Genomic DNA, 27,683 nt, shown 5'->3' on the forward strand with positions numbered 1-27,683 from the left:
TGTTTGGAGGAAAAAGGGGGTGCCTTGCAAGCAGAAGAACACCATCCCAACCGTGAAGCACAGGAGTGGCAGCATCATGCTGTGTGGGTGCTTTGCTGCAGGAGGGACTGGTGCACTTCACAAAATAGATGGCATCATGAGGAAGGAAAATTATGTGGATATATTGAAGCAACATCTCAAGACATCAGTCAGGAAGTTAAAGCTTGGTCGCAAATGGGTCTTCCAAATGGACAATGACCCCAAGTATACTTCCAAAATCGTGGCAAAATGGCTTAAGGACAACAAAGTCAAGGTATTGGAGTGACCATCACAAAGCCCTGACCTCAATCCTATAGAAAATGTATGGGCAGAACTGAAAAAGCGTGTGCGAGCAAGGAGGCCTACAAACCTGACTCAGTTACACCAGCTCTGTCAGGAGGAATGGGCCAAAATTCACCCAACGTATTGTGGAAAGCTTGTGGAAGGCTACCCGAAATGTTTGACCCAAGTTAAACAATTTGAAGGCATTGCTACCAAATACTAATTGAGTGTATGTTAACTTCTGACCCACTGGGAATGTGATGAAAGAAATAAAAGCTGAAATAAATAATTCTCTCTAGTATTATTCTGACATTTCACAATCTTAAAATAAAGTGGTGATCCTAACTGACCTAAGACAGGGCATTTTTACTTGAATTAAATATCAGGAATTGTGAAAAACTGAGTTTAAATGTATTTGGCTAAGGTGTATGTAAACTTCCGACTTCTGTACATTCCTTATACATGTAAAGTAATTAATGCATTCTGGTATGGTAACATGAATCAGTACATTTCAAGCTAGAGTCTAACACTAGCTAGCTAGCTAACTTAGCTGGTTCATTGTTGCCCATGCAAGGAAGTTAAGCTAGCAAGCATTTTAGCTAGGTAGCCTATGACAACAACTAAAAGTGTACTGTATGACAGAGCCGACTGTTTTGCCAACATGAAAGAGAGGAGGATGACATTGGCGTTCAACTAGTCTACAAGTAGGGTGAATAATTGTTTGTTTTACTTGCGCATGTTGCACACACAGACAGACAGAAATCAGTACCATGGACAGCCGCATTATATTTAGCAACATTGAATGGACTAAATCCTTTTGTGTATCTTTAAGTTGGTTTTCACTGTATTAAACTAAGTATATATAGCCTAGTTGATTTGATGATGTTTAAGTTGAAATGGTGCTGGAATAGCAGAGGCAGTGCTCCAGTGCTCAGTAGTTGATTAGTAAACTGTCGAAAACATTAACCTGCTTGACCATGCTGTAGGTCATGTAACTATTTGTTACACGCAATATTTTCTTCGTGGACTTCATTGGACAGAGGTTGCTCTCCGGTTTTGTGATGAAACAAACGTATGTGTAGTGAATTTATTCCGCCACTGTGTGACTGTTGTCTTTTTGTTGTCACAGCCTCATTGTACATCACGGTGGCGTATGAACGAATGGGTTATAGAGCAAACAACGCAATTATCACAACATAGGTTGTAATATGGCTTTTTTTCTGGCTTGGCTGTAATATTGCTTTTTTTCTGGCTTGGCTTGGCTTCCTCAGTGACTTTACCCACGCACCGCTGCTGGTAATTACGCCCAGAACACAGTCACACACATGGTCACACACTTTGGCAAATACATTTCTATTAACACTTGCATACTGGCACACATACTGGCATACATTTGATTCTATTATGCTAAATGATATGGCATGGCTGGTTGCTGATAGGTGCTTAAGAACACACACACACACACATAATTTCAAACTCTCTAAACAGAATCCCTCTGTAATCAATGTGACAGATTTTATAATGACTGTTGAATGCATCAGAAAGCGAAGCATCACGACAGATCCATATGGTTTAATGTCAACCCACTCATGAATGATCCATTCAACTCATATCAGACTACTGGATGAGCAACCAAAGAGTAAGATAGAAACATGTCTCAGGTTATTAGGTTTCCATTTGACACCAACATTGCTGTTTATCATGAGGTCCATGATATTATATTATAAATATACATTAACAACATTGACTGGTCTCTGTTTCTGTTTCTCTTTCTCTCTTTCCCTCCCTCCCTCCCTCCCTCCCTCCCTCCCTCCCTCCCTCCCTCCCTCCCTCCCTCCCTCCCTTCCTTCCTTCCTTCCTTCCTTCCTTCCTTCCTTCCTTCCTTCCTTCCTTCCTTCCTTCCTTCCTTCCTTCCTTCCTTCCTTCCTTCCTTCCTCCCTCCCCTCTCCAGCCCGTGAGGACTACGTAGCAACCTTTAAGGGGTCAGAGTATTTCTGCTTTGACCTGTCTCCCAGCCCCATCCAGTCCTCTAGTGATGAGATCACCCTGAGCTTTAAGACCCTGCAGAGGAACGGCCTAATGCTCCACACGGGCAAGTCAGCCGACTACGTCAACCTGGCCTTAAAGAACGGGGCCGTGTCACTGGTCATCAACCTGGGGTCCGGGGCCTTCGAGGCCCTGGTGGAGCCGGTTAACGGGAAGTTTAACGATAACTCCTGGCACGATGTCAAGGTCACGCGCAACCTGAGACAGGTAACCTGGCAACTGCAGGGGAGGGGCGAGATGAAGGGAGAGGGGGTTATAGGGAGAGTGGGTTATAGAAACGGGGTTATAGAAAGAGGGGGTTATAGGGAGAGGGGGTTATAGAAAGAGGGGGTTATAGAGAGAGGGGGTTATAGAGGGGGGATTATAGGGAGAAAGAGAAAGGGATAAAGAGGGTGAGAGAGGGAACGACAGGCAGCGAGAAAGAGGGTGTATTTGTCTTAAACTCACTGTGTGTGTGTGTGTGTTAGCGTCAGGGCTGGGGGCACTATGGTGCTCCTAACTGTAGTCTTCTGCTGTTTGCCTGTGTGCACCAACCACTAACTACTAACTACTTACTAACCTGATAGTAATACTAACTAACCTCCATCCATGGAATGTGTCATACTACTAACCTGTTGCCTTCTCCTAGCCTTTTCCACTCCTCTCTAACCTCCACTGGCCTTCTACCTTTTCTTTGTCCTTTACGGATGTTGTTCTGTTCACACTTTTTGCTTTCCTTCCTCCCCCTCTCCACAAAGCACTCAGGCATTGGACACGCTATGGTAAACAAACTCCATTGTTTGGTAGATATAATTCTAATCCTTTCCTAGTTTCGGTTACTCTATTATTTTCTGAGCCGTAGAACAACTAAAACTATACTAGAACAGGATGACGGCGGTTGGTACTCTACGCTTAACAATCCCTCCTCCTAGCCACACTCTTTTTTTCGACCTTTCCTTTTACCTTTTTCCGACGTTCACCCCATTTTCCCCGTGGTTGACATGTAGGCGTCCTGATTGGCTCATTCCTCAGCTGCACGCAATTGGCCACTCCACCTGCATGGTGCAACTTCAGTTCCTGCCTCTCTGGTTTGTCTATTAGACAACGAGACAGAGGCCAACCTCCTTCCCCCTTTTTAATTTCCTCCTATTCTATTTCTCCATTCCTCCTCTGCATGCTGTCCATCCTGCTGCTGAGCCCTGGCTCTTCTGTTGTTGTTTTGTTTTGTTGTTCCTATCTCCCTCCCGCAGTTGACTGCATGCAGCGAGAGGCGGCAGCATGTGTGTGGAATGACTAACCCATTTAACACTGTGTGTGTGAGTCAGTGTATGTGTCACATCATTCAGACCTGCTAATCTGACTAACTCCCCACTCCACACGCACACATACACACACTCTAACCCATAGCCCCTACCCCTCACAAACTCCAAACCTCAACACTATCATCACTACTAGCATCTTGTTTATCACTAAACTCAACACTACTAACAGCATTAACAACATTTACTATCAGAATACTAACTACTACCTAACACACTAACAGATTGTGGCTGCTGAGCCTCTGTTGAGGCCTTGCTAACACATGCCTGATTAACCACATTAGCTACTTGTGTTAATGCTATATAGCCAGGGTAATCCTGGTTAGCTACTTATGCTAATGCTATATAGCCAGGGTAATCCTGGTTAGGTACTTATGCTAATGCTATATAGCCAGGGTAATCCTGGTTAGGTACTTATGCTAATGCTATATAGCCAGGGTAATCCTGGTTAGGTACTTATGCTAATGAAATATAGCCAGGGTAATCCTTGTTAGCTACTGATGCCTAAGCTAGCTACAGCCTGAGCTGACTACACATGTTACTGTAAACTACTCGGTGGGTTAGCCATTGTTGCTAATGAACTAGTCAACATCAAGCTTGTTTGCGTTTTATAGAACCAATGTTTATTCCTTTGGTTGTTCTCATGGCAGATCGATTACGAAGGTCCAAATGTGTTGTGGATCCACTGACAGAGAAGACTGAGTGCTGCTTTTCTTTAGGTTAAATATTTCCATAAGAAGTTAAAATTCACAATAGGGAACATTGATTTGGGGTCAAATTCCGCCCTCCCGTTGCACCGAGTGAACTGAATACACCTACTCTCTTTCCTTGTGCGCGTGGTGATATTAAGGCAGAACAGCAGAGAATTTATGCTTTTTGAGGTCTTCAGAGTGGAGATTCGGAAGTGAGGCAATGAATCTACAAGAAACACCTCCCCCAATTTGCCAAACCACCATTGTCTGTGTATGGAATGGGGAGTTCCAATTTCCCTCCATGCAATGCTCCACGCAATAGATTCAGCAAGAAGCATAAATTGCCTATTAGTCAGCTAATGTTAACTAGCTGTATAAGCTAATACCATAGCTGGCAAAATAATGAACGTAGCTAGCTAGCTTTTAGCTAAATATTTGCATTGACTGGTAGGAGGCATATTGCCACGAGGAAAGAAATGTAGGGGTGAAGGTCACCCCCCAGGGCAGAATGTAGATGCATAGCATCTTGTCCATGATGCCCTGGGGGCAGAGAACTTGGTAAAATTGGTTAAATGGTTTAAGGCCACAATGTTGTAGTACTCGACTCCAGGATTCGACGATTTCCATGACTTGGAGCTCGGCCAGTGTTGACTTGAATTTGGACTCAGGTAAAGTCTCTCCCTTGCATAACATGTATATCCCGTGCAATGTCCTAGCTACAAATCAAATCAAAGTCTATTGGTCACGTACACAGATCTGCAGATGTTATTGCAGGTGCAGCAAAATGCTTGTGTTTCTAGCTCCAACAGTGCAGTAGTACCTAGCAATAATTTTTAAATAAACTATACACACATAATCCAGATTTTTTTTTTTTTAAGAAAAAAATTAAGAAATGTCAAAATGAGCAATGTCAGAGTCTGGAATATAAATGTACATGTAAATGATGGTGTCTATAGACAGTATGGACAGTATATGAATAGAAAAGGTTTGTACATCAGTAGTTATATGGGATGAGTCATGACTAGAATACAGTATATACATACAGTGCCTTCGAGAAAGTATTCATACCCCTTGACTTATTCCATATTGAAAATCTGTGGAAAGACTTGAAGATTGCTGTTTACTGCAGAATAATGGGAAAAAATCCCCAAATCCAGATTTGCAAAGCTGATACAGACATGCCCAAGACGACTCAAAGCTGTAATTGCCGTCAAAGGTGCTTCTACAAAGTATTGACTTAGGGGTGTGAATAGTTATGTAAATGAGATATGTATGTACAGTGGGGAGAACAAGTATTTGATACACTGCCGATTTTGCAGGTTTTCCTACTTACAAAGCATGTAGAGGTCTGTAATTGTTATCATAGGTACACTTCAACTGTGAGAGACGGAATCTAAAACAAAAATCCAGAAAATCACATTGTATGATTTTTAAGTAATTAATTTGCATTTTATTGCATGACATAAGTATTTGATCACCTACCAACCAGTAAGAATTCCGGCTCTCACAGACCTGTTCGTTTTTCTTTAAGAAGCCCTCCTGTTCTCCACTCATTACCTGTATTAACTGCACCTGTTTGAACTCGTTACATGTATAAAAGACACCTGTCCACACACTCAATCAAACTGACTCCAACCTCTCCACAATGGCCAAGACCAGAGAGCTGTGTAAGGACATCAGGGATAAAATTGTAGACCTGCACAAGGCTGGGATGGGCTACAGGACAATAGGAAAGCAGCTTGGTGAGAAGGCAACAACTGTTGGCGCAATTATTAGAAAATGGAAGAAGTTCAAGATGACGGTCAATCACCCTCGGTCTGGGGCTCCATGCAAGATCTCATCTCGTGGGGGCATCAATGATCATGAGGAAGGTGAGGGATCAGCCCAGAATACACGGCAGGACCTGGTCAATGACCTGAAGAGAGCTGGGACCACAGTCTCAAAGAAAACCATTAGTAACACACTATGCCGTCATGGATTAAACTCCTGCAGCGCACGCAAGGTCCCCCTGCTCAAGCCAGCGCATGTCCAGGCCCGTCTGAAGTTTGCCAATGACCATCTGGATGATCCAGAGGAGGAATGGGAGAAGGTCATGTGGTCTGATGAGACAAAAATAGAGCTTTTTGGTCTAAACTCCACTCGCCATGTTTGGAGGAAGAAGAAGGATGAGTACAACCCCAAGAACACCATCCCAACCGTGAAGCATGGAGGTGGAAACATCATTCTTTGGGGATGCTTTTCTGCAAAGGGGACAGGACGACTGCACCGTATTGAGGGGAGGATGGATGGGGCCATGTATCGCGAAATCTTGGCCAACAACCTCCTTCCCTCAGTAAGAGCATTGAAGATGGGTCGTGGCTGGGTCTTCCAGCATGACAACGACCCGAAACACACAGCCAGGGCAACTAAGGAGTGGCTCCGTAAGAAGCATCTCAAGGTCCTGGAGTGGCCTAGCCAGTCTCCAGACCTAAACCCAATAGAAAATCTTTGGAGGGAGCTGAAAGTCCGTATTGCCCAGCGACAGCCCCGAAACCTGAAAGATCTGGAGAAGGTCTGTATGGAGGAGTGGGCCAAAATCCCTGCTGCAGTGTGTGCAAACCTGGTCAAGACCTACAGGAAACGTATGATCTCTGTAATTGAAAACAAAGGTTTCTGTACCAAATATTAAGTTCTGCTTTTCTGATGTATCAAATACTTATGTCATGCAATAAAATGCAAATTAATTACTTAAAAATCATACAATGTGATTTTCTGGATTTTTGTTTTAGATTCTGTCTCTCACAGTTGAAGTGTACCTATGATAAAAATTACAGACCTCTACATGCTTTGTAAGTAGAAAAACCTGCAAAATCGGCAGTGTATCAAATACTTGTTCTCCCCACTGTATATATATATACACACACTGCTCAAAAAAATAAAGGGAACACTAAAATAACACATCCTAGATCTGAATGAATGAAATCATCTTATTAAATACTTTTTTCTTTACATAGTTGAATGTGCTGACAACAAAATCACACAAATTATCAATGGAAATCAAATGTATCAACCCATGGAGGTCTGGATTTGGAGTCACCCTCAAAATTAAAGTGGAAAACCACACTACAGGCTGTTCCAACTTTGAGGAAAACCTGCAAAATCGGCAGTGTATCAAATACTTGTTCTCCCCACTGTATTTCATTTTCAATACATTTGCAAACATTTCTAAAAACGTAAATAGATTTAATAGATTTTGAATTTGGGCTGTAAAACAACAAAATGTGGAATAAGTCAAGGGGTATGAATACTTTCTGAAGGCACTGTATGAAGTGGGTGGAACAGTATGTAAACATTATTAAAGTGACCAGTGTTCAATGACTCTATGTACATAGGGCAGCAGTCTCTAAGGTGCAGGGTAGAGTACCGGGTGGTACAACAGCACATTTTAGGTAGCTTCAGTAGCTAGATATTTTAAATTAGGAACTTATCTTGAAAGATTGTTGGACCGCAGCCTTTAGCCCAATCAAGGGACTAGTGACTCGACCCGAGCTTGAGTATAAAGGACACAGACTTGGACTCAGATTTGCTTTGTTCTGCCTGCAGGACAGATCTGGTTGGTTCTATAATACTCTAACAAGCCCAAACCACCTCATCACACAGACAGGAAACAGGTCCAAACACGCTAGACCAATGAAATAACAGAAAAACACAGTTAGACCAATCAATTCATACAAACCAAACACAGATAGACAAATCAAATCACAGACCTAACACAGCTAGACCAATCAAATCACAGACCAGTCCAATACAACTAACCAATCAATCCAATCCACTGACCAACCAACCACAGCCAAGACCAGACCACCTCCCCAGAACCTACCAAGTCAGTAGGGGGCAGACTAATTTGGCTGGCTAGCGCGTAGCGCTGCATTTGGTGTGAGTATAGCGTGCCCTTTCCCTGTGCTTTGTTGCATAGGTGACCATCTCTGTGGATGGCATCCTGACTACTACGGGCTACACCCAGGAAGACTACACCATGTTGGGCTCAGACGATTTCTTCTACGTGGGTGGAAGTCCCAGTACTGCTGACCTCCCTGGATCTCCTGTTAGCAACAACTTCATGGGCTGCCTTAAAGAGGTGGGGAGTACACACACACACACACACACATACACACAATCTATACATTATACACACATGCATACACACGTCTACATATGCACACATCATAATCACATACAGAGCTAGGCCTACAGGCTTCTCTGTAGCTCAATTGGTAGAGCATGGCGCTTGTAACGCCAGGGTAGTGGGTTTGATCCCTGGGACCACCCATACGTAAACATTTATGCACACATGACTGTAAGTCGCTTTGGATAAAAGCGTCTGCTAAATGGCATATTATATTATATTCTCCACAGGCTCATTATCTCATACAGTATATATGGTAATAAGGCACACAGAGAGATACACACTTCTCATACAGTATATACGGTAATAAGGCACACAGAGATACACACACATCTCATACAGTATATACGGTAATAAGGCACACAGAGAGATACACACACTTCTCATACAGTATATACGGTAATAAGGCACACAGAGATACACACACATCTCATACAGTATATACGGTAATAAGGCACACAGAGAGATACACACACATCTCATACAGTATATACGGTAATAAGGCACACAGAGAGATACACACACATCTCATACAGTATATACGGTAATAAGGCACACAGAGAGATACACACACATATCATACAGTATATACGGTAATAAGGCACACAGAGAGATACACACACATCTCATACAGTATATACGGTAATAAGGCACACAGAGAGATACACACACACATCTCATACAGTATATACGGTAATAAGGCACACAGAGAGATACACACACACACATCTCATACAGTATATACGGTAAAAAGGCACACAGAGAGATACACACACACACACCTCATACAGTATATACGGTAATAAGGCACACAGAGAGATACACACACACACACCTCATGCAGTATATACGGTAATAAGGCACACAGAGAGATACACACACATCTCATACAGTATATACGGTAATAAGGAAACACTCACACATTTGGCAGTAGCATACTGCACTCACTCTCCCTCTGCAGGCTTCAGTATCAGAGAGAATCAGTGATGAGTGTTGCTGAGGGAGCAGACGCAGCGCTAAGCGCTAACATGCTAATTGGCTCCGCCACCGAGACCCTCTATCCATCCGCTCTGCTCCAAATGGGCCAACGGCACACACACACACACACACACACATACACACATGCGCACACACACACACAAACAGACAGATGATGTGCCAACAGTGATATCATTAGTTGTGTGTGTGTGTGTGTGTGTGTGTGTGTGTGTGTGGTTGATTGGTACTGATGGTGTTGTAGGCAGGCTGCTGTCATTTACATATCTAATTTGATCGTATGCTAATCCATGGGAAATAATTCAGATGTATGACGGAACACACTTGCATGACTGATCATTAGCCCTGTACAATAGTTAATGCCCACCAACACACACATTTATGCACATACACAAATACAAACACACACACACACATATAAAAGGCTGCATCTCATTAGTTCTTCCTCCTCATATCCTCTCTTCATCTCCTCTCCTCATCTCCTCTCCTCATTTCCTCTCCTCATCTCCTCTCCATGTCTCCTCTCCTTCATCTAGACTGGTATGGAAACACAGGTTTGGTGGAAGCAACATGACAGTGATAACTGAGGCTTTGCTTTCTTCCGTCCAACTAGTTCTGATCATTGTGACTGAAGGAGAGGAGACAAGGAGAGAGGAGATACAAGACTATTGATTTGCACTCTTGCTCTCTACCTTAATAACCTCTTATCCCTGACCCTTACCCTGACCCCTCAACCCTGACCTCTAGGTGGTGTATAAGAACAATGATGTACGGTTGGAGTTGTCTCGGCTGGCTAAGCAGGGAGATGCTAAAATGAAGGTAAGACATCATAGTTTCTTATTGGCTGGTGTCAAATCACATCCTAACCCTTAAAGGGGAATGGAAACACTAGGATTTAGAATGCCAGCTAACTGTAACTGTACATTTACTTCCTAAAGTGTTTCCAGTACCCTTTATGTAGTCCATTGCTACACAGCCCTATTCCTCAGTGTTTCACTTTATTTAGTTGTTTCGATTTAATGTGTGGCATTTTTAAATGCACTTTAAATAACATTTGATTTGATTCGATTTGACTACAGGGCCCTGAAGAAAATAAGTAATATACAAAATAAATAATAAATAATTGAGATGAACAAACTAACTTAAAAAACGTTCCCATCCATCAGGTGAGCGGTATAGTGGCGTTTAAGTGTGAGAGCGTGGCGACCCTCGATCCCGTGACCTTTGACACCCCAGAATCGTTTGTGGCATTGAGCAAGTGGAGCGCCAAGAAGGCGGGGTCAATCTCCTTTGACTTCAGAACGACAGAACCCAATGGACTGATGCTCTTCAGCCACGGGAAACCACGGCAACAGCAACGCAAAGACCCCCGCACACCCCCCACCCTAAAGGTAAAGAGACACACACACACTGTTCAAATAAACCTACCATTAAAATTATAGACTGATCATTTCTTTGTCAGTGGGCAAACGTACAAAATCAGCAGGGGATCAAATACTTTTTTCCCTCATCAAATCAAATCAAATCAAATTTTATTGGTCACATGCGCCGAAAACAACAGGTGCAGACATTACAGTGAAATGCTTACTTACAGCCCTTAACCAACAGTGCATTTATTTTTAACAAAAAATGTTGAGAAAAAAAGAGCAGAAGTAATATAAAATAACAGTAGGGAGGCTATATATACAGGGGGGTACCGTTGCAGAGTCAATGTGCGGGGGCACCGGCTAGTTGAGGTAATATGTACATGTGGGTAGAGTTAAAGTGACTATGCATAAATAATTAACAGAGTAGCAGCAGCGTAAAAAGGATGGGGTGGGGGAGCAGTGCAAATAGTCCGGGTAGCCATGATTAGCTGTTCAGGAGTCTTATGGCTTGGGGGTAGAAGCTGTTGAGAAGTCTTTTGGACCTAGACTTGGCACTCCGGTACCGCTTGCCGTGCGGTAGCAGAGAGAACAGTCTATGACTAGGGTGGCTGGAGTCTTTGACAATTTTGAGGGCCTTCCTCTGACACCGCCTGGTATAGAGGTCCTGGATGGCAGGAAGCTTGGCCCCAGGGATGTACTGGGCCGTACGCACTACCCTCTGTAGTGCCTTGCGGTCGGAGGCCAAGCAGTTGCCATACCAGGCGGTGATGCAACCAGTCAGGATGCTCTCGATGGTGCAGCTGTATAATTTTTTGAGGATCTGAGGACCCATGCCAAATCTTTTCAGTCTCCTGAGGGGGAATAGGCTTTGTCGTGCCCTCTTCACGACTGTCTTGGTGTGTTTGGACCATGATAGTTCGTTGGTGATGTGGACACCAAGGAACTTGAAGCTCTCAACCTGTTCCACTACAGCCCCGTCGATGAGAATGGGGGCGTGCTCAGTCCTCTTTTTTTTCCTGTAGTCCACAATCATCTCCTTTGTCTTGGTCACGTTGAGGGAGAGGTTGTTGTCCTGGCACCACACGGCTAGGTCTCTGACCTCCTCCCTTTAGGCTGTCTCATCGTTGTCGGTGATCAGGCCTACCACTGTTGTGTCGTCGGCAAACTTAATGATGGTGTTGGAGTCGTGCCTGGCCATGCAGTCATGGGTGAACAGAGAGTACAGGAGGGGACTGAGCACGCACCCCTGAGGGGCCCCCGTGTTGAGGATCAGTGTGGCAGATGTGTTGTTACCTACCCTTACCACCTGGGGGCAGCCCGTCAGGAAGTCCAGGATCCAGTTGCAGAGGGAGGTGTTTAGTCCCAGGATCCTTAGCTTAGTGATGAGCTTAGAGGGCACTATGGTGTTGAATGCTGAGCTGTAGTCAATGAATAGCATTCTCATGTATGTATGTATGTATGTATGTATGTATGTATGTATGTATGTATGTATGTATGTATGTATGTATGTATGTGTGTATGTATGTATGTGTGTATATATGTGTATTTATATATATATCGTATGTAGCTAGCTAGCTAACAATTATTCGTGGCTATTTGGCTAACTAACAGTAGTAGCTAGCCAGTTAGCCCTATTGACTTACTATGGGCTTGCGATCTACGCGCACTACAGTGGGTATTGTAGACAGGTAAACATGCCAAAATTAACACAGCATGTATTAATTACCGTATTAAGATAAAATATTGTAGTCAGGCAACATATGAGATGTCAATAGGCAACATTTCATTCCAAAGTCGGAGTGTATTGTCTCTCGCTTTAGCTCAAATAATGGCGCCATTGATTTCAATAAATTGTACGTAATTCTTTACTTGGTTGCATCATATTTCTGTGCATACTTTCCGTTGACGCTTGCATCGATGCATGCTTCAGAATATGTACAAACTGAGTACGCAGTACACATTCGTAAAGTGCAATCCGTGCTCCGTTTCGCATACTTTGATTTGGACTCAAACTCCGACCCTCCCATGCTCCAATTTGCATGCTCGGAGCACGGTAGTATGCAATTTGAGATACACCCATTGACTACATACCGCCTCTTTCACCACCCCAACTCAAGGTAAGACCACACACACACACACACACACACACACACACACATACACACACATATGCATACACACATTAACCACACAGACCCTCACATCCACCCCACCCTAAAGGTAGACACAAATACATTAATATTATATTGATGTTTATACTGGTGTTGGTGTTTATACTGGTGTTGGTGTTGATATTTATACTGGTGATGGTGTTGATGTTTATACTGGTGTTGGTGTTGATATTTATACTGGTGATGGTGTTGATGTTTATACTGGTGATGGTGTTGATATTTATACTGGTGATGGTGTCGATGTTTATACTGCCGTTGGTGTTGATGTTTATACTGGTGATGGTGTTGATGTTTATACTGGTGATGGTGTTGATGTTTATACTGGTGATGGTGTTGATGTTTATACTGGTGATGGTGTTGATGTTTATACTGGTGATGGTGTTGATGTTTATACTGGTGATGGTGTTGATGTTTATACTGGTGATGGTGTTGATGTTTATACCGGTATTGGTGTTGATGTTTATGCTGGTGATGGTGTTGATATTTATACTGCCGTTGGTGTTGGTGTTGATGTTTATACTGGTATTGGTGTTGATGTTTATGTTGGTGATGGTGTTGATGTTTATACTGGTGATGGTGTTGATGTTTATGCTGGTGATGGTGTTGATGTTTATACTGGTGATGGTGTTGATGTTTATACTGCCGTTGGTGTTGGTGTTGATGTTCATATTGTACTGTTCTTTTCTATTGTTGCCGTTACTGTTGCAGGTGGATTTCTTTGCCATCGAGATGCTGGACGGTCACCTATACCTTCTATTGGACATGGGCTCAGGAACCACCAAGACCAAGGCCATCGACAGGAAGGTCAACGATGGCGAGTGGTACCACGTCGATTTCCAGAGGGATGGACGCTCAGGTATCTGATTTTATTTAACCTTTATTTAACCAGGCAAGTCGATTAAGAGCGATTCTTATTTACAATGACGGCCTGGCAAGTGGTGAGTGGGAAAGGTAACTTAACCTTTATATTAACATTACCATTTGAGCCATTTAGCAGACTCATTCTGAGCAACTTACAGTAAGTGTCAGTGCACCCTATACATTGATCCCTCTTAACCCTAACGTTGTGTGTGTGTGTGTGTGTGTGTGTGTGTGTGTGTGTGTGTGCATATAGGTACTATCTCAGTGAACTCACAGCGGACAGCGTACACTGCTCCAGGGGACAATGAGATTCTAGACCTGGATGATACTATGTACCTGGGAGGATTACCGGAGGACCGCCAAGGACTCATCTTCCCTACTGAGGTGTGTGTGTGTGTGTGGACGTGTTTAACTATTCTTGTGGGGACCAGAAGTCCAGTAGGGGGACCAGAAGTCCCCACAAGAATAGTAAACAAACAAAAATTTGACCAACTGGGGACATTTTGTTAGTCCCTAAGAGGTCAAATGCTATTTCTAGGGGGTTTAGTGTTAAGGTTAGAATTAGTGTTAAGGTTAGAATTACGTTAAGGGTTAGGGTTAGGAGGTAGGGTTAGGTTTAGGTTTTTGGGTTAAGGTAAGGGTAAGGGTAAGAGTACGGGTTAGGGTTTAGGGTTGGGGAAAATAGGATTTTGAATGGGACTGAATTGTGTGTCCCCACAAGGTTAGCTGTGCAAGACTGTGTGTGTGTTTGTGTGTGTGTGTGTGTGTGTGTGTGTGTGTGTGTGTGTGTGTGTGTGTGTATAATCTGTCTCTCCTTCTCCCTGTAGGTGTGGACAGCGTTGTTGAACTATGGATATGTGGGCTGTGTGAGAGACCTGTTTGTGGACGGTCAGAGTAAGGACATCCGTCGTCTGGCTGAGGCTCAGAGAGCTGTGGGGGTGAAACCCTCCTGCTCCAGAGAGCCTCCTAAACAGTGTCTGTCCAACCCCTGCCAACACAGCGCCACCTGCAGGTACTGCTGCACTTCTACTTACTCAAGTCTACTCTACTGTACAGTATGGGAATATGTTGATGTGTGCTTGACTGTTTCTAAAGGACTAGACAGAGAGAAGACTTGTAGACATATTTACAGAATGTATTTCATGTCAATAAAGCACCTTGAATTGACCCTTCGCTAAGCCCCGCCCCAGAATTTTGGGCAACCAATCTCAGCGCTTCAGTGGATAACAACTGTTGCTAGCCAAGCTCGAGTCCAATGCCTAGAACAAGCTCTCGTTTCAAACCATAGATAGACTGTATGTTTCAAACGCATGGAAGCCAATGAGGGCAATGGCAAAAACTGGGATCTTTTATTTTATTAACAATAATTGATTCCTGAAATGCAGAGGCTGTAGATTTAGTATTTTTCAAATCCGAAATTATACTTTTGCTGCATTGTTTGCTATCTGGTTAGCTAGCGCTCATTGCATGACCACATTTTTATATTTTAGTCATTTAGCAGACGCTCTTATCCAGAGCGACTTACCGTTAGTGAGTGCATACATTTTCATACTGGTCCCCCGTGGGAATCGAACCCACAAACCTGGCGTTGCAAGCGCCATGCTCTACCAACTGAGCTACATGGGACCACCATCGAAAACGTTGCTAACACTAGCTAGCTAGCCAGTTATTATAACTTGTTTTCTCCAAATGTATGTTAGCTAGCTTATTCAGCAATACTATGAATATAATTCTCATCTGCTGTTGACATCAGGATACGATTTGAGAGCACTAGTTAGCTCCAGAAGTGGTTAGTAGCTTTGACTGCATGCTGACAGTGAATTCAGAGCTATCCATTGGCTAGCCACACGACAAACTTCATTTGACCAGGTTCCCATAAAGCAAGTGTAATGACAGTCCACCACAACTTCCCAGAGAGTCTCCTGATTAGCGATGGGTAGTCTTTGTTTAATTTCATTGTGTGTTAAAAACACAGTTTGAGATCATTGTGAGGGGATTTTGCCAGTGGTTGAATGAGGAATTGGACTTCCGAAGTAGCAACAGTAACCAGGGGGGCGGTGCTTAGCGAATGGTGAATTGAATGTAGGAATTCCAGTGTGTCTGTAGTTTGATCTACTCTAGCATGACACTTGACTCGACACTTGACCTTTAACCCCAACCTCTGACCTCTGCAGGGAGGGCTGGAACAGATATGTGTGTGACTGCTCTGGGACCGGATACCTGGGACGGGCCTGTGAGAGAGGTGAGGAGAGGGGGAAAGAGGGAGAGATGGAGAGAGGGTGGAGGACGGGCGTGTTATTTAATCTCTGGTTTATTTAAAGCATTGTCTACTGTATAGTTACTACCCCTGAACAGTCATACTGAACCAATACAACATAGAAAAAGAGACAGACCGAGAGAGATGGAAGAAGATGGAGTGAGGGATGGATAAATATAATCCCTTAGAGACTGAGAGAGAAAGAAAAGAAAGGAGAGGAGATGAGTCAGAGAGAGGGAGGAGAGAGATCACGTTGTCAGTGTCAAGCAGCTGATTCCATTACCACGATAGTTATTAGTCTTGCCAATATCTAACAAACACACACGCACCTCAGCTCTGTCCTCTACAGGGAGATGGAAATTGAACAATTTGTGTGAAAGAGAGAGAACGAGAGGCAGTGAGAAAGGGAGAGAATCAACCCCCGTAACTGGTGGATCAGTAGAAGGATGGACAGATGGAGAAACAGTTGGAGAGAGTGATTGCTCCCACCTTCTACCTGCGGTTTTACCTCTCTCCTTCTCTCTCTCTCTCCATCTTTCTCCATCCCACTCTCTTACTCAATTCAATTTCAATTTAAGGGCTTTATTGGCGTACGTTAACATTGCCAAAGCAAGTGAAATAGATAATAAACAAAAGTGAAATAAACAATAAAAAATGAACAGTAAACATTACACTCACAAAAGTTCCAAAAGAATAAAGACATTTCAAATGTCATATTATGTATATATACAGTGTTGTAACAATGTGCAAATAGTTAAAGTACAAATGGGAAAATAAATAAACATATAAATATAGTTTGTATTTACAATGGTGTTTGTTCTTCACTGGTTGCCCTTTTCTTGTGGTAACAGGTCACAAATCTTGGTGCTTTGATGGCACATTGTGGTATTTCACCCAGTAGATATGGGAGTTTATCAAAATTGGGTTTGTTTTCGAATTCTTCGTGGATCTGTGTAATCTGAGGGAAATATGTGTCTCTAATATGGTCATACATTTGGCAGGAGTTTAGGAAGTGCAACTCAGTTTCGACCTCATTTTGTGGGCAGTGTGCACATAGCCTGTCTTCTCTTGAGAGCCAGGTCTGCCTTCGGCGGCCTTTCTCAATAACAAGGCTATGCTCACTGAGTCTGTACATAGTCAAAGATGTCCTTAATTTTGGGTCAGTCACAGTGGTCAGGTATTCTGGATTTTGATCATTAGTGGGTATCGGCCTAATTCTGCTCTGCATGCATTATTTGGTGTTTTACGTTGTACACAGAGGATATTTTTGCTGAATTCTGCATGCAGAGTCTCAATTTGGTGTTTGTCCCACCCCGGACCTCACAACCATAAAGGGCAATGGGTTCTATAACTGATTCAAGTATTTTTAGCCAGATCCTAATTGGTACATCGAATTTTATGTTCCTTTTGATGGCATAGAAGGCCCTTCTTGCCTTGTCTCTCAGATCGTTCACAGCTTTGTAGAAGTTACCTGTGGCGCTGATGTTTTTTTGTGTGCTTTAGGGCAACGGTGTCTAGATGGAATTTGTATTCGTATTTTTTGGAACACCATTATTTTTGTCTTACTGAGATTAACTGTCAGGGCCCAGGTCTGACAGAATCTGTGCAGAAGATCTAGGTGCTGCAGTAAGCCCTCCTTGGTTGGGACAGAAGCACTCTCTACCCCCTCTCACTCTCTCCCTCTCTCTACCCCCCCCCCCCCCCCTCTCTCTACCCCCCCCCCCCCCCCTCTCTCTCCCTCTCTCTACCCCCCCTCTCTTTTTTATGTTTTTTATTGAACCTTTATTTAACTAGGCAAGTCAGTTAAGAACAAATTCGTATTTACAATGACGGCCTACCAAGAGGCAAAATGCCTCCTGCGGGGACGGGGGCTGGGATTTTTTTTAAAATGTAGGACAAAACACACAACACTACATAAAGAGAGACCTAAGACAACAACACAGCATGGCAGCAACACATGACAAAAACATGGTAGCAATACAACATGGCAGCAGCACAACATGGTAGCAGCACAAACATGGTACAAACATTGTTAGGCACAGACAACAGCACAAAGGGCAAAAAGGTAGAGACAACAATACATCACCCGAAGCAGCCACAACTGTCAGTAAGAGTGTCCATGATTGAGTCTTTGATTGTGTAGATGGAGATAAAACTGTCCAATTTGAGTTCCAGTCGCTAGCTGCAGTGAACTGAAAAGAGGAGCGACCCAGGGATGTGTATGCTTTGGGGACCTTTAACAGATTGTGACTGGCAGAACGGGTGTTGTATGTGGAGGATGAGGGTTGCAGTAGGTATCTCAGATAGGGGGAGTGAGGCCTAAGAGGGTTTTATAAATAAGCATCAACCAGTGTCTAGTAATGGGTATACAGAGATGACCAGTTTACAGAGGAGTATAGAGTGCAGTTATGTGTCCTATAAGGAGCATTGGTGGCCAATCTGATGGCCAAATGGTAAAGAACATCTAGCCGCTCGAGAGCACCTTTACCTGCTGATCTATAAATTACGTCTCCGTAATCTAGCATAGGTAGGATGGTCATCTGAATCAGGGTTAGTTTGGCAGCTGGGGTGAAAGAGGAGCGATTACGATGGAGGAAACCAAGTCTAGATTTAACCTTAGCCTGCAGCTTTGATATGTGCTGAGAGAAGGAGAGTGTACCGTCTAGCAATACTCCCAAGTACTTGTATGAGGTGACTACCTCAAGCTCTAAACCCTCAGAGGTAGTAATCACACCGGTGGGGAGAGGGACATTCTTCTTACCAAACTACATGACCTTTCTTTTGGAGGTGTTCAGAACAAGGTTAAGGGCAGAGAAAGCTTGTTGGACACTAAGAAAGCTTTGTTGTAGAGCGTTTAACACAAAATCCGGTGAGGGGCCAGCTGAGTATAAGACTGTATCATCTGCATATAAATGGATGAGAGGGCTTCCTACTGCCTGAGCTATGTTGTTGATGTAAATTGAGAAGAGCGTGGGTCCTAGGATCGAGCCTTGGGGTACTCCCTTGGTGACAGGCAGTGGCTGAGACAGCAGATGTTCTGACTTTATACACTGCACTCTTTGAGAGCAGTAGTTAGCAAACCAGGCCAAAGACCCCTCAGAGACACCAATACTCCTTAGCTAACCCACAAGAATGGAATGGTCTACCGTATCAAAAGCTTTGGCCGAATCAATAAAAATAGCAGCACAACATTGCTTAGAATCAAGGGCAATGGTGTCATAATTTAGGACCTTTAAGGTCATAAGGTTGCAGTGACATCTGTGACATCTATAACCTCAGTTGAAACCAGATTTCATACCAGAGAGAATACTATAGACAATAAGATAGCCAGTCAGTTGATTATTGACAAGTTTTTCCAACACTTTTGATAAACATGGCAAAATAGAAACTGTAACAGTTAGGATCAGCTTGATCTCCCCCTTTAAATAAAGGATGCACCGTGGCTGCCTTCCAAGCACTGGGAACCTCCGCTAGAGGAGAGACAGGTTAAAAAGGTCAGAGATAGGCTTGGCGATGATAGGGGCTGCAACCTTAAAGAAGAAAGGAGCTAAACCATGTGACCCAGATGTTTTTTGGGGGTCAAGTTTAAGGACTTCCTTTAGCACTTCAGACTCATTGACCGCCTGCAGGGAGAAACTTTGTAGCGGGACAGGGGAAAAAGAGGGAGGAGCATCGGGGCTAGTCTCTTTAGAAGGGCTGGGAGATGAGTAAATGTTGGACGGGCAAGGAGGCATGGCTGAGTCAAATAGGAATCCTGATGGGCAAGGAGGCATGGCTGAGTCAAATAGGAATCCTGATTTAATTAAGTGGTGATTTTAAAGAGCTCAGCCATGTGCTCCTTGTCAGTAACAACCAGATCATCAACATTAAGGGACATGGGCAGCTGTGAGGAGGAGGGTTTATTCTCTAGGTCTTTCACCGTTTTCCAGAATTTCTTGGGGTTAGACCCACAGAGAGAAAACTGCTCCTTAAAGTAGCTAACTTTAGACTTCCGGATAGCCTGAGTGCACTTATTTTTCATTTGCCAGTCATCCCTGAGTATTTGTGTGCCGAGCGTTTCGCCAAATTATGTTCTTGAGGTGGAATAACTCACGGTCGAACCAGGGGCTGAACCTGTTTTTAATTCTCATTTTCTTTATGGGGGCGTGCTTATGAACAATACCACTGAAAATATCAAAAAAGAAAGTCCAAGCGTCTTTGACAGAGGGGATCAAGCTGACTCTATACCAATTTACAGAGGCCAGGTTATGAAGGAAGGCTTGCTCATGATAGTTTTTCAGCAAGCGTCTATGACAAATCAGGACAGGTCGTTTAACTGAGCAGCCTTTACAAACACAGGCTGTAAAACAGTGATCACTAAGGTCATTACAGAAAACATCAGACTGATACCTATCAGGATTATTTGTGAGGGTAACATCAAGGAGAGTAGCCTTTTCTGGGTGTTTGGAGTCATACCTTGTGGATTGGTAATAATCTGAGAGAGATTTAGGGAGTCCCATTGCTTTAGGACTTGGTCAGGTGGTTTAAGCATTTCCCAGTTTAGGTCACCTAGCAGGACAAATTCAGACTTAGTGTAAGGGGCCAGGAGAGAGCTTAGTGTACAGGCCGGTGCTGATGGAGGACGATAACACCCAGCAACAGTCAACAAAGAGCTATTTGAAAGCTTAATGCTTAAAACCAGCAAATCAAATTGTTTGGGGACAGAATTGGTGGAGACAACCGAGCCATGAAGGTGTTCCTTGGTAAAGATTGCCAATCCACCACCTTTGGAAGATCTGTCTTGCTGAAAAAAGTTAGAACCAGAAAGGTTAACATCAGTGTTCAAAACACTCTTTCTTAACCACGTCTCAGTAATGACCAACACATCTGGATTGAAGCTGTGAACCCACACTTTCAATTGATCCATCTTAGGTAATAAGCTTCTAGTGTTAACGTGTAGAACCCCCCCCCCCCCCCCCTCTCTCTCTCTCTCTTTCTTTCAGGTGCTCTGGCGGAGTACCATTTCCTCATTTCATTTAGTCAGCTGTTTAGAAATTACACAGCGTGTGTGTGCGTATGTGTTGGTGTTAGTTATGTTATCGTGATATAACAGGCTAACCTCCAGTTAATGAGGGTTCATTAGCATTTTAGCCAACAGCTTTTCTTCTGCTCTTCCTCTGTCTTTCTTGCTCTCCTTCTCCCTATCTCTCCTTCGCTCTGTCCTTGCTCGCTTTACTGAGCACTCTTCTGTTCCCTCTGAAATTCACTCACTTATTCACACACACACACACACACACTCTGAGCTCATTAGTATTCATGAGACCTTCTCTCTTCCTGTTCTCTTGTTTTTGCCTGCAACAGTGTCCCACGGGGAGGGAGGGAGGGAGGGAGGGAGGGAGAGAGGGAGAGAGGGAGAGAGGGAGAGAGGGAGGGAGAGAGGGAGGGAGGGAGAGAGGGAGAGAGGGAGAGAGGGAGAGAGGGAGAGAGAGACCTGAAACACTGACACTCACCACTAGAGAGAGAGAGATCAAAGAAAGGAAGAGGCATAGGAACAAGTGTAGAATCATCTCTCTCTCTCTCAGCAATCACATGGAAAACAGCTTTGAATTGAATATTTTCTGGAATTTAAATCAAACTGGAGACACTGGTTTGATCTGGTCTCGTCTGGACTGGTCTTTTCTGGTCACTGCCTGATGTTAATAACTTCCCCTCCCTCCCTCCCTCCCTTTCTAGATGCCACCATCCTATCCTATGATGGTAGTAAGTTTATGAAGGTCCAGTTGCCCGTAGCGATGCACACTGAAGCAGAGGACGTGTCGCTACGTTTTCGTTCCCAGCGGGCCTACGGTGTTCTCATGGCAACAACATCACGGAACTCAGCCGACACGCTCCGACTGGAGCTGGATGGGAGCCGTGTCCGCCTCAATGTCAACCTAGGTACACACACATACACACTATCAACCTAGGTACACACACATACACACTATCAACCTAGGTACACACACATACACACTATCAACCTAGGTACACACACATACACACTATCAACCTAGGTACACACACATACACACTATCAACCTAGGTACACACACATACACACTATCAACCTAGGTACACACACATACACACTATCAACCTAGGTACACACACATACACACTATCAACCTAGGTACACACACATACACACTATCAACCTAGGTACACACACATACACACTATCAACCTAGGTACACACACATACACACTATCAACCTAGGTACACACACATACACACTATCAACCTAGGTACACACACATACACACTATCAACCTAGGTACACACACATACACACTATCAACCTAGGTACACACACATACACACTATCAACCTAGGTACACACACATACACACTATCAACCTAGGTACACACACATACACACTATCAACCTAGGTACACACACATACACACTATCAACCTAGGTACACACACATACACACTATCAACCTAGGTACACACACATACACACTATCAACCTAGGTACACACACATACACACTATCAACCTAGGTACACACACATACACACTATCAACCTAGGTACACACACATACACACTATCAACCTAGGTACACACACATACACACTATCAACCTAGGTACACACACATACACACTATCAACCTAGGTACACACACATACACACTATCAACCTAGGTACACACACATACACACTATCAACCTAGGTACACACACATACACACTATCAACCTAGGTACACACACATACACACTATCAACCTAGGTACACACACATACACACTATCAACCTAGGTACACACACATACACACTATCAACCTAGGTACACACACATACACACTATCAACCTAGGTACACACACATACACACTATCAACCTAGGTACACACACATACACACTATCAACCTAGGTACACACACATACACACTATCAACCTAGGTACACACACATACACACTATCAACCTAGGTACACACACATACACACTATCAACCTAGGTACACACACATACACACTATCAACCTAGGTACACACACATACACACTATCAACCTAGGTACACACACATACACACTATCAACCTAGGTACACACACATACACACTATCAACCTAGGTACACACACATACACACTATCAACCTAGGTACACACACATACACACTATCAACCTAGGTACACACACATACACACTATCAACCTAGGTACACACACATACACACTATCAACCTAGGTACACACACATACACACTATCAACCTAGGTACACACACATACACACTATCAACCTAGGTACACACACATACACACTATCAACCTAGGTACACACACATACACACTATCAACCTAGGTACACACACATACACACTATCAACCTAGGTACACACACATACACACTATCAACCTAGGTACACACACATACACACTATCAACCTAGGTACACACACATACACACTATCAACCTAGGTACACACACATACACACTATCAACCTAGGTACACACACATACACACTATCAACCTAGGTACACACACATACACACTATCAACCTAGGTACACACACATACACACTATCAACCTAGGTACACACACATACACACTATCAACCTAGGTACACACACATACACACTATCAACCTAGGTACACACACATACACACTATCAACCTAGGTACACACACATACACACTATCAACCTAGGTACACACACATACACACTATCAACCTAGGTACACACACATACACACTATCAACCTAGGTACACACACATACACACTATCAACCTAGGTACACACACATACACACTATCAACCTAGGTACACACACATACACACTATCAACCTAGGTACACACACATACACACTATCAACCTAGGTACACACACATACACACTATCAACCTAGGTACACACACATACACACTATCAACCTAGGTACACACACATACACACTATCAACCTAGGTACACACACATACACACTATCAACCTAGGTACACACACATACACACTATCAACCTAGGTACACACACATACACACTATCAACCTAGGTACACACACATACACACTATCAACCTAGGTACACACACATACACACTATCAACCTAGGTACACACACATACACACTATCAACCTAGGTACACACACATACACACTATCAACCTAGGTACACACACATACACACTATCAACCTAGGTACACACACATACACACTATCAACCTAGGTACACACACATACACACTATCAACCTAGGTACACACACATACACACTATCAACCTAGGTACACACACATACACACTATCAACCTAGGTACACACACATACACACTATCAACCTAGGTACACACACATACACACTATCAACCTAGGTACACACACATACACACTATCAACCTAGGTACACACACATACACACTATCAACCTAGGTACACACACATACACACTATCAACCTAGGTACACACACATACACACTATCAACCTAGGTACACACACATACACACTATCAACCTAGGTACACACACATACACACTATCAACCTAGGTACACACACATACACACTATCAACCTAGGTACACACACATACACACTATCAACCTAGGTACACACACATACACACTATCAACCTAGGTACACACACATACACACTATCAACCTAGGTACACACACATACACACTATCAACCTAGGTACACACACATACACACTATCAACCTAGGTACACACACATACACACTATCAACCTAGGTACACACACATACACACTATCAACCTAGGTACACACACATACACACTATCAACCTAGGTACACACACATACACACTATCAACCTAGGTACACACACATACACACTATCAACCTAGGTACACACACATACACACTATCAACCTAGGCACATACACACTATCAACCTAGGTACACACACATACACACTATCAACCTAGGTACACACACATACACACTATCAACCTAGGTACACACACATACACACTATCAACCTAGGTACACACACATACACACTATCAACCTAGGTACACACACATACACACTATCAACCTAGGTACACACACATACACACTATCAACCTAGGTACACACACATACACACTATCAACCTAGGTACACACACATACACACTATCAACCTAGGTACACACACATACACACTATCAACCTAGGTACACACACATACACACTATCAACCTAGGTACACACACATACACACTATCAACCTAGGTACACACACATACACACTATCAACCTAGGTACACACACATACACACTATCAACCTAGGTACACACACATACACACTATCAACCTAGGTACACACACATACACACTATCAACCTAGGTACACACACATACACACTATCAACCTAGGTACACACACATACACACTATCAACCTAGGTACACACACATACACACTATCAACCTAGGTACACACACATACACACTATCAACCTAGGTACACACACATACACACTATCAACCTAGGTACACACACATACACACTATCAACCTAGGTACACACACATACACACTATCAACCTAGGTACACACACATACACACTATCAACCTAGGTACACACACATACACACTATCAACCTAGGTACACACACATACACACTATCAACCTAGGTACACACACATACACACTATCAACCTAGGTACACACACATACACACTATCAACCTAGGTACACACTATCAACCTAGGTACACACACATACACACTATCAACCTAGGTACACACACATACACACTATCAACCTAGGTACACACACATACACACTATCAACCTAGGTACACACACATACACACTATCAACCTAGGTACACACACATACACACTATCAACCTAGGTACACACACATACACACTATCAACCTAGGTACACACACATACACACTATCAACCTAGGTACACACACATACACACTATCAACCTAGGTACACACACATACAGTCAACCTAGATACACACATACACACATATTGTCAACCTAGATACACACATACACACATATTGTCAACCTAGATACACACATACACACATATTGTCAACCTAGATACACACATATTGTCAACCTAGATACACACATATTGTCAAACTAGATACACACATATTGTCAACCTAGATACACACACACACACACATATTGTCAACCTAGATACACACATACACACATATTGTCAACCAAGATACACACACACACACATAAACACATATTGTCAACCTAGATACACACATACACACATAAACACATATTGTCAACCTAGATACACACATACAAACATATTGTCAACCTAGATACACACATACACACATATTGTCAACCAAGATACACACATACACCCATATTGTCAACCAAGATACACACACACACACACACACATATATTGTCAACCTAGATACACACACATACATACATAGTAGGCCTATACCCACACACTGAAACATAACCTGAGAGCAGAGCACATGTACATACAGCTAAACCAAAATCTGATATTACACACACACACACACACACACACACACAACACACACACACACACACACACTCTCTTTTACATTATTGTACTGTATTGTATTGTCGGTCTGTGTATTGATGAACAGAGGGTTGGTCCTCACGGTCCAAGGCTGCATTCCCTGCTCACTCCCAGATGACCACAGCACCCCTAAACACACACACGCGCACACACACACACACACACAGAGACACACACACACAAACACACACACACACTCACTAACAGATGCAGGGGTGTGTGTTGGTCTCTGGTTGTAGCATCTGCGTCTCTGCTGTGGTTGACGACACCCGACACACTGAGGTATTATGGGAACCATGACCTCTGACCTCCCATGATCCTCTGCTCCACCAGGAATTTGGTGCTCTGTTGCTAGGTGATGGAAATATGGGGCCACGCCCACCTCTGTGTCCTGATATTATGGATGTTATGGTCACAGAGGCTGTCACTCTGACCAGAGTAGCCAATGACACACCTTTTACACTGAGACCTCTCACTCTCCCTCAGCCAATTACAGAGCAAGACAATTCTGAGCTCCACCAATCTAATTTGCTGGATTCCCAGTGCTACCATGTCATTCACCCAAATTGCCCCAAGAAGGAAGGGAGAGTGTGCGTTCTCAGCGAGGTGTGTGTGGAGTGTGTTGGTGTGTTTGTCCCCAGCGCGTGGAGTTGTGTGTTTGTGCAGTGTTAACCCTCTGCTCTGCTCTCCCTCCAGACTGTATCAGGATTAACTGTACCGCCAGTAAGTCACGATCCATCTCACACTACCTCTTAGTGTGTGTGTGTGTGTGTTAGAACTTGTGTGTTTGTGCGTTCGTGTGTGCGACTGTGTGTTTGATTCTGCTAGAGTCCAGGGTTACTAAGGCAGCCATTTTAGAGATAAAGTACGAGAGGAAAGCCAGAGTGAGGAAAAAGGGGGGGGGGGGGGGGGTTGTTAATGAAGGAGGTGAGAATGAGAACAGGAAAAAGAGTGAGGTACACATGGAAGAGAGAGAAGAGCCAAGGAAAAAGAGAAAGAG

General features: G+C 43.5%; 1 protein-coding gene across 1 annotated transcript in view; it reads left to right on the forward strand.

The window, feature by feature from the left end:
* LOC311134263 (neurexin-1a-like) overlaps positions 1–27,683 on the forward strand; it is a gene marked incomplete at both ends in the record, with an annotated part of 94,026 nt that overhangs the window by 34,388 nt on the left and 31,955 nt on the right. Inside the window, 11 exons of the mRNA XM_084167886.1 lie at positions 2,252–2,553; positions 3,084–3,107; positions 8,292–8,453; positions 10,245–10,316; positions 10,664–10,888; positions 13,729–13,891; positions 14,150–14,280; positions 14,724–14,908; positions 16,071–16,138; positions 21,866–22,069; positions 27,380–27,406. Of these exons, the coding sequence (XP_084024012.1) occupies positions 2,252–2,553; positions 3,084–3,107; positions 8,292–8,453; positions 10,245–10,316; positions 10,664–10,888; positions 13,729–13,891; positions 14,150–14,280; positions 14,724–14,908; positions 16,071–16,138; positions 21,866–22,069; positions 27,380–27,406 (1,563 nt within the window). The remainder of the gene's footprint in view (positions 1–2,251; positions 2,554–3,083; positions 3,108–8,291; positions 8,454–10,244; positions 10,317–10,663; positions 10,889–13,728; positions 13,892–14,149; positions 14,281–14,723; positions 14,909–16,070; positions 16,139–21,865; positions 22,070–27,379; positions 27,407–27,683) is intronic.

Source organism: Coregonus lavaretus (assembly GCF_964263955.1).
Source record: "Coregonus lavaretus genome assembly, chromosome: 1".
NCBI classification, from domain to species: Eukaryota; Metazoa; Chordata; class Actinopteri; order Salmoniformes; family Salmonidae; genus Coregonus; species Coregonus lavaretus.